Source organism: Cephus cinctus, unplaced genomic scaffold (genome assembly GCF_000341935.2).
Source record: "Cephus cinctus unplaced genomic scaffold, Ccin1 Ccin1_scaffold1573, whole genome shotgun sequence".
In the NCBI taxonomy this organism is placed as follows: domain Eukaryota; kingdom Metazoa; phylum Arthropoda; class Insecta; order Hymenoptera; family Cephidae; genus Cephus; species Cephus cinctus.
Window position 1 is genome coordinate 1 of NW_014333884.1, and position 15,027 is coordinate 15,027.

General features: G+C 44.2%; 1 protein-coding gene across 1 annotated transcript; it reads right to left on the minus strand.

The window, feature by feature from the left end:
• Positions 1 to 1,531: 1,531 nt before the first annotated feature.
• Positions 1,532 to 3,757, minus strand: LOC107273338 (protein enabled homolog). The gene is made up of 3 exons (XM_015751429.1): positions 3,598 to 3,757; positions 2,008 to 2,169; positions 1,532 to 1,953 (listed from the first exon to the last, which is right to left on the minus strand). Exons 1-3 carry the CDS (start codon positions 3,755 to 3,757, stop codon positions 1,532 to 1,534), a joined length of 744 nt encoding a protein of 247 aa, XP_015606915.1.
• Between the last annotated feature and the right edge of the window lie 11,270 nt (positions 3,758 to 15,027).

Consider the following 15,027-nt stretch of genomic DNA (forward strand, 5'->3'; position numbering starts at 1 on the left):
AATCCTGTACTTGGCGTAGTTTTTTACACGTAAGTGTTTTTTGGGGAATTTTCCTTTCTCTGGTCGTTTGCAGTACACGCTACTGTATGTGACTCCCGGCCAAGACGACACCAGGGTCCCTACAGGTTGGGCTACTTCACTTATTTTATATGTATTTCCCATTGTGAACTTGTCAAGTAGTTGTTTCACTCGATCCTTTCTCCTGTCTGTCAACCCTACTGTGTATTTCTCTGTGTCCAGTAGAAATCCTAGGTATGTGCATCTTGTGCTTGACGCTAGGCAACTTGTCCGGTAATTGATGGTGAACCCCAACCTCGATAGTAGTGCAATGGTTTCCCGAATGTTGTATAAGCATGACATGTACTCTTTTTCTATCAGCAGCAGTTCGTCTATGTCTATTGTTGATATTGGCCTCTGACCCCCAGGTTGTTGACTACGGGTTTCATTATTTTTGTAAAGATCATTGGGGCTGTGCAGAGACCAAATGTGAGGCAGGTGAATTTATATAACCGATTCGAAAATTAAAATCTAAGGAAATTTTCTGCATGAGCTGTGCATGCTTACCGCAAAGTATGCGTCCGGTGTGTCTAGTGTTGCCAAAACAACCTTCAGGAGATATGAGATTTATTGCTGTTTCCTTATCTTCCATTTTAAAGTGTGCTGTCGAAATGAATTCGTTCAGCATTTTTAGATTTATGATAAATGTTTTTGAGCCATCTGTCTTCTTGCTCAAAAAATATTGCGACAGGAATTGTCCTTCGCAGGCCTTACACTGAGCAATTGCTCCCTTTCCTAATAGCGATTCTATAGCCTCCTGGATTTTCTGCAGTTCTTCCCCCGAGTAATTAGGTTGGACTGGTGCCTTTCCTTGGCTCGGAGGGCTGTAGAACTTTATTTTGTATCCCTTTATACATTCTATAATGACTTTGTCACTTGTTTCTTTCTCCCATTCTCTCACTTTTTCTTTTAATTTCCCAGCTTTTGTGCTTACCTCCTGCGTTAACGACTCTTTGTTTTCCACCTGACCTGGCTCCGATTCTGGAGTCTCCTCCCATGGGTCTGGCCCCTTGTAACACCAGTTTGATGACCTTCTTGTGTTGTATATTGAGCATTCGCCCACTTGCTTTATCTTCGTAGGTGGGCTCCACCACTTTAAGGAATTTTGTCTCTGAACCTGCTTGTTCACTACTGATGGTTGTGTTTTAATGTTTTGAGTGGTTTTCTCTATAGCTTTTGCGTCCTTAATCTTTTCTGACAACTTTGTGCCGTATAACCGCTCATCTGTTTCTGTGTTATCTACAATTGGTCTTACCTGCTTGATCAAGGCTGAAGATATGAAGGCTCTTCTGCCCTCCGACTGCGAATGATGCAGCTCTGTCAGTATTTTCCCTGAATCGCAGAGGTTCTCTAGCAAGATTGATCCGTCAATTCCTTCCTCTTCTTCGCAAGGTATCATTAAAATGGCTGTGCCCCGTACTGCCATGGCAGACCCTAGTAGGTTTTGTGCCCCCTGAGGATGACGGTCTCCCTCCTAGGTTGCATCAGCCATAGTTGCTTCAATCTCCGGGTTCACCTTGGATACCTCTAACGGACAATCTCCTTTCCTACTATGTTTTTTCATCAGTTTTTCTCTTTGTCCACTTGGTATGCCCCTTACTATCCAGTGTTTCCAGCGTGTTGGTAATTCTGGGTGAAGTTTTACAGGACTGCCTTCCCCTGTCGGGTCAAGTCCTAGTATAGCAATTACCACTTTGTCAAAATTGGCCTTAGTCCCTTCTGTACTGTGTACAGAAAAGCTAGATTCTTTGCCCCCAGTCTTTGTGTCTCTCCCCTTTTGCTCTGAGGCGTTGGGACTTGTTGTCCCGCTGGCCACGCTCTCTTGATTCTCTTTATCAGATGAATCGGATGCATTTTCCCCAGTAAGAGGGTACATGTTAGTACAGGAGGTCTTCCCTTGTGGGTAAGTATTTCCTGTCTAATAGTTTAAACGACTGTGTCGTATCCTACCTGCGATTAACACATTTTTCACACTTCCATGTTGCGGCGTAGTTTCTTCCATTATCTCCTCGACCGCCATCTTGGCTGTCTCCCTTTGTTTCTGGAATTCCCTCACTTCGTCTTCTATTTTCCGCAATTTCTCGAGCAATAATCGTCCTATGTCTTCGCCCTCTGGGGAAGTTTTCCCTTTCACAACTTTTGACGTTTTTCTCTTCACTGTCTCTATTAATCACTATTCAAAGTTTTCAAAAGCTCTCTCACGATGCGAACTCTCTCGCACAACGAAAAACAATGAAGAAGCCAGCGCGCAAGCGGCGGGAAGGAGAAAGCAAGAGGTACCAACTTCTTTTTTCCACTAGCTCTCAAGCGTTGTGAAATTCTTTAGGAACGACTACCACTACTACATTAATCTTCGAAGGACGAGGCTCGAAGTATAATTTCAAGTTCCTTATCCTCCGATTCGCTGAGTCCTACGAATGACTAGGGTAAAATGCATGGCGTTAAATCGTAGCGCCGAGTCCGGAAGTAGGATTTCGTGATCATCGCCTCCGTCGCTGTTACAGATTTCGCGTAGCCGCGCGGATCATGATCATCGTTCCAGCCGATATTGCAGTCAACGTGAAAGAATGGATTGCTCGGTGGTGGGGAAAAAGTTGCCGCCCCTCACAAATCGTTCTCGGCAAACAGGCGGGGCAGCAAGGTCTTCCGTCCAATCGAACTCTAAACATTTGTATGGACGTAATGCACAAACAAAGTGTGTATATTCAAATAAATTTCACAGTTATAAAAAATGCATAGAAATATTGGTTTTCACTCTTTATCTCCTACCATGCCGAAAATGAACATTCACAAATGAATGGCGAAACCCATTGGTAAATGAAACGACCGACAAAAGTTCAGAGAGAAATTTTGAGATATCATAAATAAATATCTATAACAAATGTAATTTGGTATTAAACAAGCATCGCGGCTGAGTCAATAACCTGTCGAGATATAACGCTGCCGGTTACGGGTTCGATCCCCTATGAAGAACTCTTTTTTCATCCTTTTTTTTTCATTTTTCTACAAAAATTGTTGAAGGTTCCTCTCTTTTAACCTTTCTATGTTGTCCAAACTGTATTTTAAGTTAACACAAGATATTTTTAAAAAAGGTTGTCGTCGGGATCGTACCCGAACTGTCTGAATTGCGAACAGGCACACAAAACGCCGAAACGCCGTTTTGGCGTTTTTTTCTTACAATTTTTATTTATTAATATTGTCAGGAGAAAAATAAAAACTCATTCATGTATTTCGTGATTTCCAATTTATTATTTTTTGCTGGACATTTTCTCCAGCACGGCATCCACTGCAATTTTGAATGCCCGCTCATGCACTTCCTCTCACTGCCACCGGCAAGGAGAACAGCTACACGACGGTTGAGGGGAACGGTTGCGAGTACTCTTCCTCTAAGGCGCCCGCCCGCACCTCTGCAGATGTTGTTGCTGTTGCTGGCCCCCCTCCTCTTCTTCTAGCGCTAATTTTTTTTCGTCTTATCTGTAAAAAATTAAGAAAAAAATATACAACTAGAATATAAATAATTATGAACTTATCGATACATACCAGTTGTTGGCGGTGGTGGCGGTACAGGAGTTGGTGGTGGTGGCGTCGGCAGCGTTAGTGGTTCTGATGGTGGTGGTAGTGGTGGTGGTGGTAATGGTGGTGGTGCCGACGGCGGCGGCGACGGCGGAGGTGGCGCTGGCCCTGTCTTTACGCCCTCCATAGCAGTGCTATAACCATGAAATATATTAATATTATTGGCTACTTTTGTTAAATGATTTTCATTAAACGATATAAATACATACGACTCGTCTGTGAAAACAACTGCCCACAGTAATTTAATTTCTTCATCCAATGATGAACTAGACTGAAAGAGAAAATCATTTTCTATTATCTCACAATATTCTCTCTCGCAATATCCTTCATAGTAATAAAATAAACAAGAGACGTGTTGCGTCTTGTTTTCTTATAATTATTTAAGAGCTACTTACTATGATGCTGCTGCCTGTGCGATTACGGACGAACTGACGCTGCAGGCCCCAATGTGTATTGCTAGTCGCGCGATAGTTAGCAACGTCGATTCGTCAGATTCAGATTTCAGAGATTGTCAGAGACATTGGACGGGTTTAATTAATTTCTTAATAATTAAGAAGTGAATTAGTGAAAAATTCAACAGTAATGGATAAAATTGAGCGCATTTACGATCATTGTGCATATAAAGGTTGTACGAATGGGCGAATATCAACGGGATCGCATCTTTTTCGTTTTCTGCAGGCCGACGATCGTCGACATGATGTTTGAGTACAATATACAGGTAAATTCTTATGCAGTTCAACTTTTTATTTTTTAGTTTATTAGTACTGAATTGCGATATAATATAATTACCAGCCTTAATAAAAAAAAGTTCAAAATGTCGGAAATGAAATATGTAAAAACCTGAAAGGGAAAATGCGAATAAATTAGTAACGAATCAATTTCTAACTTCAAAAAAAATAAATAAAAATCATATAAATTAATTCAAAATGATTTATACAAAAAAATCTATAAAATAGGATCTATAATATAAGATTTATAAAATTATTCTCCGGGGATCAAACTCGGACGGACCGAACCGCGCTCTGAGTTTGCACGTTACCAACTTTAAAAAAATGTAATTATTAAACTTTTGAATGTTTATACATATACACCGGTCAAAAGTTTAAGTTCACTTGCTTTATTTTTGAATTTTACACAATTAAGTCAGCTACTCAGTGAATTTTGTCAAACACGTTCGTTTTACCTATAACAAGTCGATACACCCTACTGGTCAGAGTGTAGGAGGGAGTTTGGCGTGTTTGGGTTACGCGTAGATCGAGCACAAACTTGTTATGACAGGTTGCATTCTCTCGATGCGTCTAGTGCATATTACGCGTAACGTCTTAGTGCTGCGAGAGCTCTTTCCAAAAGCTATATTTCCAATTGTTTATCATATTTTTCTTTACAAAAAGGTAAGTGGAATATTTTTCATATTGAAACTCGTTACTGTTAAAGAAAAATTTATATTTAAATTGACATAATTCGACAAATATCATCTGATTATTGAAATGTGAAGAAAACTACATATTTTATGTGTCAATCATAGAGAAATGGGTCGAAAAGCAGAGCTGAGTGTAGAGACACGAGCAGTCATTGTGGCATTACACGAAGAAGGTTACTCAACGCGAAAAATTGCTTCTAAATGTAATGTTTATCAAACTGCAGTCATGGGAGCGTTACAAAGAAAGCGAGGTGAACCTAAACTTTTGATCGGTTGTGTATATGCATACATAAGATAGAGAGAAGTTCAGGGAAGAAGTAACGAAGAGAGAGTGGGGAGCGGCTAGCAGCCTAAAAGCGAGCCAGGCCGGAGCGTGGAGGAGGTAGCCTTTTCGCCTGGTCCGGGACACAATTTCTGTCACGAGTCGGAGGAGTCCCGTATAAGAGCGTCTCTCTCAGTCCTAGCGACGGTTCCCTGTCACTCTCTCGTTGGCGCTCTCACTTGTTGTTAGTGGTAACGCAGCAAGTGCCTGTAGCGCGAATAAGAGCTTCTCGCTCTCGCGCTCGCACCCTGTGTATAAGAGCGTCTTCTTTCAACTCATAGCTTGTATCGGCACAAAGTCTTTAACGGTGGGCAAGGTATTGGTGCAAGCGAGAGAGCTCATTCTTTTGAGTAAGACGCTCTCGTTTCGCTACTCTTCCCCTATCTACTCTCTGGGACACCATTAATGTTCATACCTTTTCGTTGTTTTGACGATGATTCTTATGGAATCACTCGTTCCTCTGATTGTTTCCCATCTTCCTCGGAAGGTTGGGAATTGTTTTCGAAGTTATGCTCCCTTTCAAATTTGTTAGACAATCTTTTATCGTGTTTTTTAAATTTTTTTCATGAAAATATATATTCCTCTTTGAGGAAGTAAAAAAATTTGAAACGATCGAGAGAGGCTCAAACTTCGTACTTGAGTCTTTCTTTGTCATTTCAACGTATGTGTAGCTGTATCAGATAGTAATGTTTATTTGTTAAATCGATTACAGCCAATCCCCAATTGAAGAATTGGTCCGCCGCCTCTCCGCGTAATGCAGACTTGTGTGCCTCAGATTTTCGACCGAGCGACTACTATGCAAATGGCAAACTAAGATGTGACGCTGTTCCCGTGCCATTTTTTGCATCCGAGGAAGTTCAGCACGGTGATGTAGCAGGTCCGAGTGACATGGTAAGTACAAATCCGACGTTTTCATCTTCTAGCGTACAGCTAGAGCAATGTGAGCCGCCTAAAGATTCCGAAGATTTGACCAGTGTTGCGATAACAACTTCTAATCAGCTGAAGGAATCAATAGACGTAGAAGAAATGGACTAGTCTTTTAATACGCAGATGACATCGACGACACGCACATATGAAAGCCGTGCACCACTGTCATTTGTAAAGTCAGATGATGAATCGATGACTTATACTGCTATCGAGCCGAATTCCGGGAAGTCGTCCATAGGAAATACACAAATGACAGGGAAACAAAACTGGAATAATTGAAATTTAAATCGCTCGAATGCCGCTTTAGTGCTTTAACTTGCGCAGTACTGCAAACGGCTAAGACTACTGAATGTACGATTAAAACGAGCTGTAAACCGTAACGCAATTTTAGTAAAAAAATGCGAGAAGAAAACGGTGAGTAGTTATAAACCACTTCTGGCCGTCACAACAAACCCCCACCACTGTCCCCTGTGAGTCATGGAGCGCGCAGCGCTCTGCCCCCCCCCCCTGCACTATGGCGTCACCCCCTCGCCAATGTGATCGGCTCTCCCCACCGCCAACCTATGTTGTTGCTCCCCCACCACGCGGGCCTCGTCCTAAGGCCCGAAACTCAGTAGCAGCGGCGTTGCATTCTCCCCACCGCCAATCTATGGTGTTGCTCCCCCACCATGCGGACCTGGTCTTAAGGCCCGAAACTCAGTAGCAGCGGCGTTCCATGCCCCCAGGGGCCTATCATGGTCAGTAATTATGCATTGACCACCGGGCGGTAACTTTTTAATTATCCTAAGGAGGTAAGTGTACCCGTGGTAAAATAGAACACCGTGTTTTGTAAGACACATTATGTATATTATAAAGCTGTAGCGTGTGATACATTTTCGATTATTACCGTATTGTTAACGCGAATCTGCTTTAAGTCGTAAAAACGTATCCCGATTAATTGGTAAGGCCTGGTCCCCGATTCTGCCCGTTTCCCAAGTCGCGTGACTTTAAGAATGTTATGTTCAAGACATTCTCCGAACAATGATGTAATCAGGGTTCAGATCGCCTCTGAAGAATGTCTTTATCTCGGCGAAGTGAAAATCCCTGCAGGTGTACGGCGGCGTCGAATAACAACGTACAGAGGAATACGCTTAACGCTTTATAAATTATTGAGAAGATATAGGGAGATGGAGGTGCAGGAAACAAAAAAAAAAACAGTTTTTTTTAAAACAAAAATATATTATATACATTTTGCAAGAAACATCAAGCGTACAGTTTTATTAAGAAAATAAGCCTTATGCACGGCTGTTCTGGTTCACCATGGCGCTCCGCACGAAGGAAAGGTACTCGTGGTTATACAGGGACAGCAGCTCCAACAATAATTGATTAAGCGCCGGTGACCACAGGCCTTTCTTCTCCAGAACCAACCGAAGATCGCCCAATATGTTGTCCCTGGAGGAGGTGTCGTCTCCGCGACGGTCGAGTTCACGCTTTATAAATTATTGAGAAGATATAGGGAGATGGAGGTGCAGGAAACAAAAAAAAAAACAGTTTTTTTTAAAACAAAAATATATTATATACATTTTGCAAGAAACATCAAGCGTACAGTTTTATTAAGAAAATAAGCCTTATGCACGGCTGTTCTGGTTCACCATGGCGCTCCGCACGAAGGAAAGGTACTCGTGGTTATACAGGGACAGCAGCTCCAACAATAATTGATTAAGCGACGGTGACCACCGGCCTTTCTTCTCCAGGACCAACCGAAGATTGCCCAATATGCTGTCCCTGGAGGAGGCGTCATCTCCGCGACGGTCGAGTTCCGCAATCAGCGTGTCTTTACAGTTGTTAGCACTGTCGGTAATCTCGCGTAGCCTGGTTATTTGAAAGGTTACGCAGCGCAAGGCCCTCTGGAGATGGAGGTAGAACACCCTCTTCATTACAACTGTGGGTGTGTACGCCCCAGCTCTTTTAACATCCGAGCCATCGTTGTCCGCATTGCCGGTTTGATAATAATTGCCCGCTCACCGTATGAGTACGTGAAGACTAGCTCATGAGTGGCCATGAGAATAGGAGTGTTAAAAGCCTCGGGTACCTCCTTGATTTTATCCTCGGCGGTGAAGAATTTGTCGATGACGGGGAAGTGGTCGGTGATGACAGCCCATTCGGTAGGTTCAAACTCCATGCCGGAATAATCTTGATTAACGATGCGTATCACAGGTGATAAGCTACCCGAACGATTTAAAGAGAAGCCGGTAATCACTTGTTTCGAAAACGACCGGTTTAGACCGTACACAGTGCACAGCAGTACTTGTTTCTTGTATGTACATGATTATAGTAAATGCTATTATACGATCGGTGCGATGGTCTGAGCAGTACTGTCTAAGGCGATATCTAAAAAACAGGTCATCGAAATATCGTCGAACATGTCTCCCACCACCATAGCCACATCCCGTTTTCATAGGATACAGCGAACAAAGAACCTATGTCCATGATAGCGTATACTGCTGATACCGCAGGATGTATCAAAGATGACGAGATACTGATATCCTATAGCGAGTGATTCACGTGAATCACGGTACCGCTGGGTACATCTACATCAGCGTTAAGATGATCCTGTGAAAAAGAAAACACGCGGTTGGAGCACGCACGAGCAGGCAGCGATGTACAGTCTAAGAAAAGCAGTAGAATCATTAAAACGATACAGTGAAAAATTTACCGACAGACACCGAAGAAAAAGAAATGGCTCGCTACGACGACAACGATTTTTTGAGGCATAGACGTATGCAGTGGGCGAAGACACGAGCCCTCTATCGGTACGCAAACCCTGAGCATGATCAAGAGAAAGAGGCCGTGCGTGAGTGGTTGAGATTGGGACATTTAACGGGTGTACCGCTAGTTTCAACATACATGGCGAAATCGGGAGCGCTGGAGGCTGATGATCTATACGACGATATCCCCGACATGATCTGTCGTAAAGGTTCGCCGTCGGGTGCAAGACCCGTGATACTACCTGAACTGTCTATAGTAGCGATACTGAATGAAGGATACTGTGATTTCACACGCTGTAGCGTAACGCTGGGTTTTATCTGCGATCAGCGTTCTAACAATAGCCCTTACGCACAGCGCATATGTACTGTGACGTTGCATTTTCGGGAATGCACGTCACAAGGGTCTTGTCGAAGGAAGTTGAAGTGCGAGCTGGATCTACAGTCCGCTATTACATAAACGTCCACTGGCGAGGGTCGGGGAACCACCTAGAAAGTATAAAATCTGTAAATTAATTATATCTAATTTTAATCTGTACCTATGAACGAGCCTACACTCACCAATATGGAGAACGGTGGAGCTGGATACCTGCGTGGGACGACATTACCGACCCCAGCGGGACAGCTATACCGACTGCTCGACCCGATTATCACTGCTGGAGCCCGCCAAATTCAAACAGCTCAACATCAAAATTCCCTATGAAGGGGTTACCGTCTTACCTTTTCGCAAGCCACGAAACTCCTGCTGCCTCCACTGAGGTGTTCCTGTTACCTGACATCGGGATGCGAGTCCAGCGTATCCACACGTGAATCCACTACACTCAGGAGGAATACTCGAAATACGCGGGTGAAGGGCTATCTCGTCTCTGGTCGTAGGGGATCCTTGCGCCCTGTGGGCGCGATAAGGCATTCCCCAGGGACGTGGAGCGAGGGCCCCGCCAGCAACCTGCAAGGCACGAGAAGCTGTCACTCGGAGAGTCATCAAAATCTGAAATACGGAGCATATGAAAAGACCACTTACCTGCAGTCAGGATTCATACGCTACCTGCCACCGCCAGTCAACTCGGTTACATACATCGGCAACCTCCCGTCAAGTACGGAGGTTCGAAGGGATGCAACACCATTTCAGAGCACCTCAGCAGAGCTTCAAAGGTACTACACGACGAAAACACTCTCCAAATTTCGCGACCACAACGTGCGGACAGCAGCATGACAGCGCGGAAGACGCTAGTACCGCCCTACGTCGGAGCGCTAGCGAGCTACTAGTATCCAGAGGGCTACGCGAAGGATGCGCACGCAACCACTCGAACGGTTGACGCTACCTGATAGGGTTAAGGATCCTAGATCCTGGCGATCTATTGTCAATGCGCATCTAGGATTAGCGGAAGTAATCGCGGCGAATAATTAACCGATTATAATCGGCAAAATTCAGGGTCGAGTGGGAGGATGGTACCCAGGGTGTCGCGAAAAGAATCGTAATCGTTCTCTTTCGTCGTGGACCTTCCTGCCAGGTGGACGTTTTAGTCATCCCTCCGAAACTGTACTATCGAAAGTTTCCTTTGTATGGATTACTCTTCTTTCTATTATCTGGTAAGCAGTATTTCTTGTAACCGAGTACGAAACTCTTCACGCTACGTCCGTGAGTAATAGTATTACACGCTACCTAGTAGCGAGGAATTTGCTAAGATGAGCCTAAGGGCCCAAGCACGCGTTCAGCGAAGAGCTTCGTCGCCGGATTAATAATTCGAATATGTTAGTGTGCAAGTGAAGTGTTAGTGCCTACGAGTGGTGGTTTTCCCGATTACTGCCACGGCGAAGAGCCTGTTTTGTGTCGTCCGGTCACCTTATCGTACTTCACCTTATTTTATTTTATTTGATTTTACGTTTCGCTTAATCGGCGTGAGTACACTGTTCCGACTAATCCCGTCAGTGTACCGTACATTTTCTTGAGTTGATCGGATCGCGTGTGTAAGATTTTCTCATACGGATAATAATAAGAACGGCTACCTGGGACAGCGTAAATTCCGCCGCGGCTACCTGAGTCCTGAGGACTCTCGAAATTCGCGAGAATAGGAGTCAGTCGGCAAGGCTTTATACGCTACCTAGAGTATTCCTAGCTCCCTTATCTATAAGGGGCAATCCGAGTGTCGACCACGCGGTCGCGAATCGAATGTAATATTAGGATTTTATTTGTTCTTTTCTATTGCCTTACTTTAACGGATTTTATTTTTGGACGATGAATTGACTGCGTCTATTTTATCTATTGCTTTGATTGTACCACTCATATTGCCTGTATTATTTGTGTTACCTGGAATGCGAAGGGACATTGGAAAATAGTAAAACTGTATCCGGCAGATCGGTCGCAATTGGTGTGCGCGTTACATCTACGCCTCTCGCTATCTATTAACCGGACTCTGTAACCACCGAACCTTACCGCGACTACTTCTGGTAGCCCTTTCGTACCTCTGTCCGGTTTTGATTGTTGTTATCTGTTGGATTGCCAGATGCAATAAATTGTTAAGTTTTGGTTACATAACCCTGGCTTACGGCTCTTACTTCCTAACTACCCCGCCCCACTCCTATACCTACCGGGGCTGAGCTAGTCAGACTACCGCGACGCATCGGTCCTAGTATAGTTAGATTTTCGTTTCGTATCGCTACCTTGGTGCTTTTCATTATCGTTACCTTGTGGCATCACTGGATGCCTGGCGCCCTTTGGCATATCTCTTAGGTTTCGTGTCGCTTATGAAGATATTCGCTTCGAAGAAATTCGAAGATACTGGACCGATCGAGCGAAGGTACTCTCTGTTTCCGCGTCTGGTTATCGTGACTCAATCTTAGGGAATCCGGGAACAAGCGTTACAGTACCCATGAGGGGTTGGCGAAAGAGGAATGGTGCATGTCCGACGATAGTAGTTCCAAATGCCGCAACACGTATCGGCGCCCTATGGCCAAATCAGAGCTAGCGATGTTGAGGAAAAGGTGGGGTAGGCCCACACCGGAAGAACTACCGCGCCGTACACCTATGCGTCTGGAGTCGCAGGCCTGGTTAGCGGCATTCAATCATCTCGAGAGATTACGCGAAAGTTGCGTCACACTGTGGTGCCTGAGGGCTATGCGAGCATACGAGACAGCGCTACGTACTCTGGAGAAACGATGCAGTTTGACAGAGTTTATTGGGTGTGTTACCCTGACGACGCGGGATGGTCCACCGCACCTAAACTACAAGGAATGCCGAACAAGCGTGGTCAGCATGCCTGACGGTCTTTACGCGTACCTCGAGGCACTCGACGATACGTGGGAAACCTATACACCCCACGACGTTTACAATGATGAGGAGGGGGAACACGCTGAAGGATCGAACAATTTGACGTATTACGCAATGGACACACGAACAGCATCCCGACGCAACATACGGCATATACGGTGTATGGCAATTTTTCGCGACGAGAGCTGCAAAACACTGCTGCGGGATGACCGTGGCGGAAAAGATATCGGAGTACAGCTTATCGATGGTGATATCGACGAGTTCGATGTTGTAAAAGACTGGTATGATCTTCTGATACCAGTCGATTGTAATTGATAAATATAAATAAAGTAACAAAAATACCTATGTACACAGAGTAGTATGATTCGTATTTCTAACCCTACACTACGATGGCGAGATACTGATGCAACATCGAACGGTGTACGTCAGCAGATTGCTGCATCTCCCAACGCAACACCTCTATACCGTTTTTCCCGTATTATGGATACGCAGTATTTCGCGATCGGCGAACGAGCGACCAATAATATGTAATTCATTTTTACGATTAAAACGTTTCTATCCGATTTTTGACGCATAACGCTCCTATAAGAGAGTCGTGCCATTTTTTGCTGATTCAGCTGTATCGTATGGTATTGTTTTGAAATTAATATCGCCACGGCTGTAAGATGTCCGCGGACTAGACGTACCCCGTTTTAGTTCGTATCACGATGTCTCGGCAGATAGTCTGATAACTTACACCAATCACCAGCTCGAAGCAAAGAAAAAAAAATGTCATCTTTGGGAAATATTCGCGATTGTATCCTCGATTTCGTCAGGACACGCCGCTTGAATAGCCCTAGAAACCCGAGATTATTCTCACCGGTGTGGTGTCGCGAGTTAAGATATTTCGGTTTTCGCACGCTAACGCGTAGATTAAAATGTGTGTTTTTCCATTATACTCTGCGTGTGCTAGCCAGGGATCATGAAAGAGGATATTTCAAGAACAATCCGTACATACTCTCGCTAGCCGTAGCGTGTATCAACAAATGCGGAGTGCGCGATAGCCACATCACCAGGGCTATTATAACCGATCATCTGTTCCACGAAGGTATGTATCTGCTGCTTTCCATTAATAGCTCCTACATAAATTGCCTTTTTTACAAAAATAAATCAATTTTACAAGAATTAACGCGCTTTCACCACGAAGGCGCTCCCGAGGAGGAGGAGCAGTTGCTCTTAGGATGCCTCGATCGTATAGAGGAGGTTTACTCGGAGCCCAGCACCAGCACGGTGACGGTGATGCACCGTGCTAACGGTGAAACATACTTTTTTAAAAAAAAAAGATTACGTCTAATTTACGTTTTATTAAAAAAAGTGGCAGGTCGACCGACAGCGCTGGACATACAGCTGATGGAAAAAGAAGAAGAAGAAGAAGAAGAAGAAGAAGAAGAAGAAGAAGAAGAAGAAGAAGAAGAAGAAGAAGAAGAAGAAGAAGAAGAAGAAGAAGAAGAAGAAGAAGAAGAAGAAGAAGAAGAAGAAGAAGAAGAAGAAGAAGAAGAAGAAGAAGAAGAAGAAGAAGAAGAAGAAGAAGAAGAAGAAGAAGAAGAAGAAGAAGAAGAAGAAGAAGAAGAAGAAGAAGAAGAAGAAGAAGAAGAAGAAGAAGAAGAAGAAGAAGAAGAAGAAGAAGAAGAAGAAGAAGAAGAAGAAGAAGAAGAAGAAGAAGAAGAAGAAGAAGAAGAAGAAGAAGAAGAAGAAGAAGAAGAAGAAGAAGAAGAAGAAGAAGAAGAAGAAGAAGAAGAAGAAGAAGAAGAAGAAGAAGAAGAAGAAGAAGAAGAAGAAGAAGAAGAATCGCTTCACGATACGTGGTGTATGCGTTAAACAGCATCGGAAACAAAAGGAAAAAAAATGCGATCTTCTTCATAATTTTTTTACAGATGAGATCATGTCAATAGCATCGGCCGGTAGCGATCACAGTGACTATGGCAATGGTGATGATGACCGCTCCACCATGTCCAGCGCTTCTAACGAGCACTATCAATGTAATAATTATAAATTTACAGACACCGTTGAAAACTCATCTGTGTGAAAATAAAAAGTAAAAAAAGTTGAAGACCCGTTGGAGGCTGCTGGCTACAATGACCACATTGCACCGGGTAACTCACGGCCTCCGCAGGAGCACGACGACGCGGAAGACCCGGTTGTAACGATACTACAATGTATGCGTTACAACCGTGCGCGGGGAATCCCCGCATGCTAGTACCGCGATTCAACCGCTAGGCGGCGAACACGAGAATTCGCGCTCCCGCAGTACAATCAGTACCGTTAAGATATATAAGCCAGTGAGGCACAACGACTGGGGACTTCGAGTTCGCCGAGTGCTAGTGTTTCGCCGACTTGCAGGCCATTGTGAAAACGCTCCGCTCGCTCGAAGACTCCTGGGGATTGGTGATTTCGCCATCCTCTCCTCTTTGTACATGACGTGATGATTTCGCCAGTCGTACTTTTGATTTTTGGAAGAGATCGGTGTTTTCGCCGTTCTTAGAGGTTATCGGGATTGACCGATAGTCTCGCCCCCTTGCATATGGTTATGAAACTAACTAGTCGTCAATATTAATAACCGTGAACTTTCCACCGTACCGGCCATTGTACCGTTCCTGACCGCTGCGCCATCTATGGGCAAAACAGTTTCCGACGACAGTTAGCTACATTTTCAGATGCTCGTAGTTAGGTTTAATTA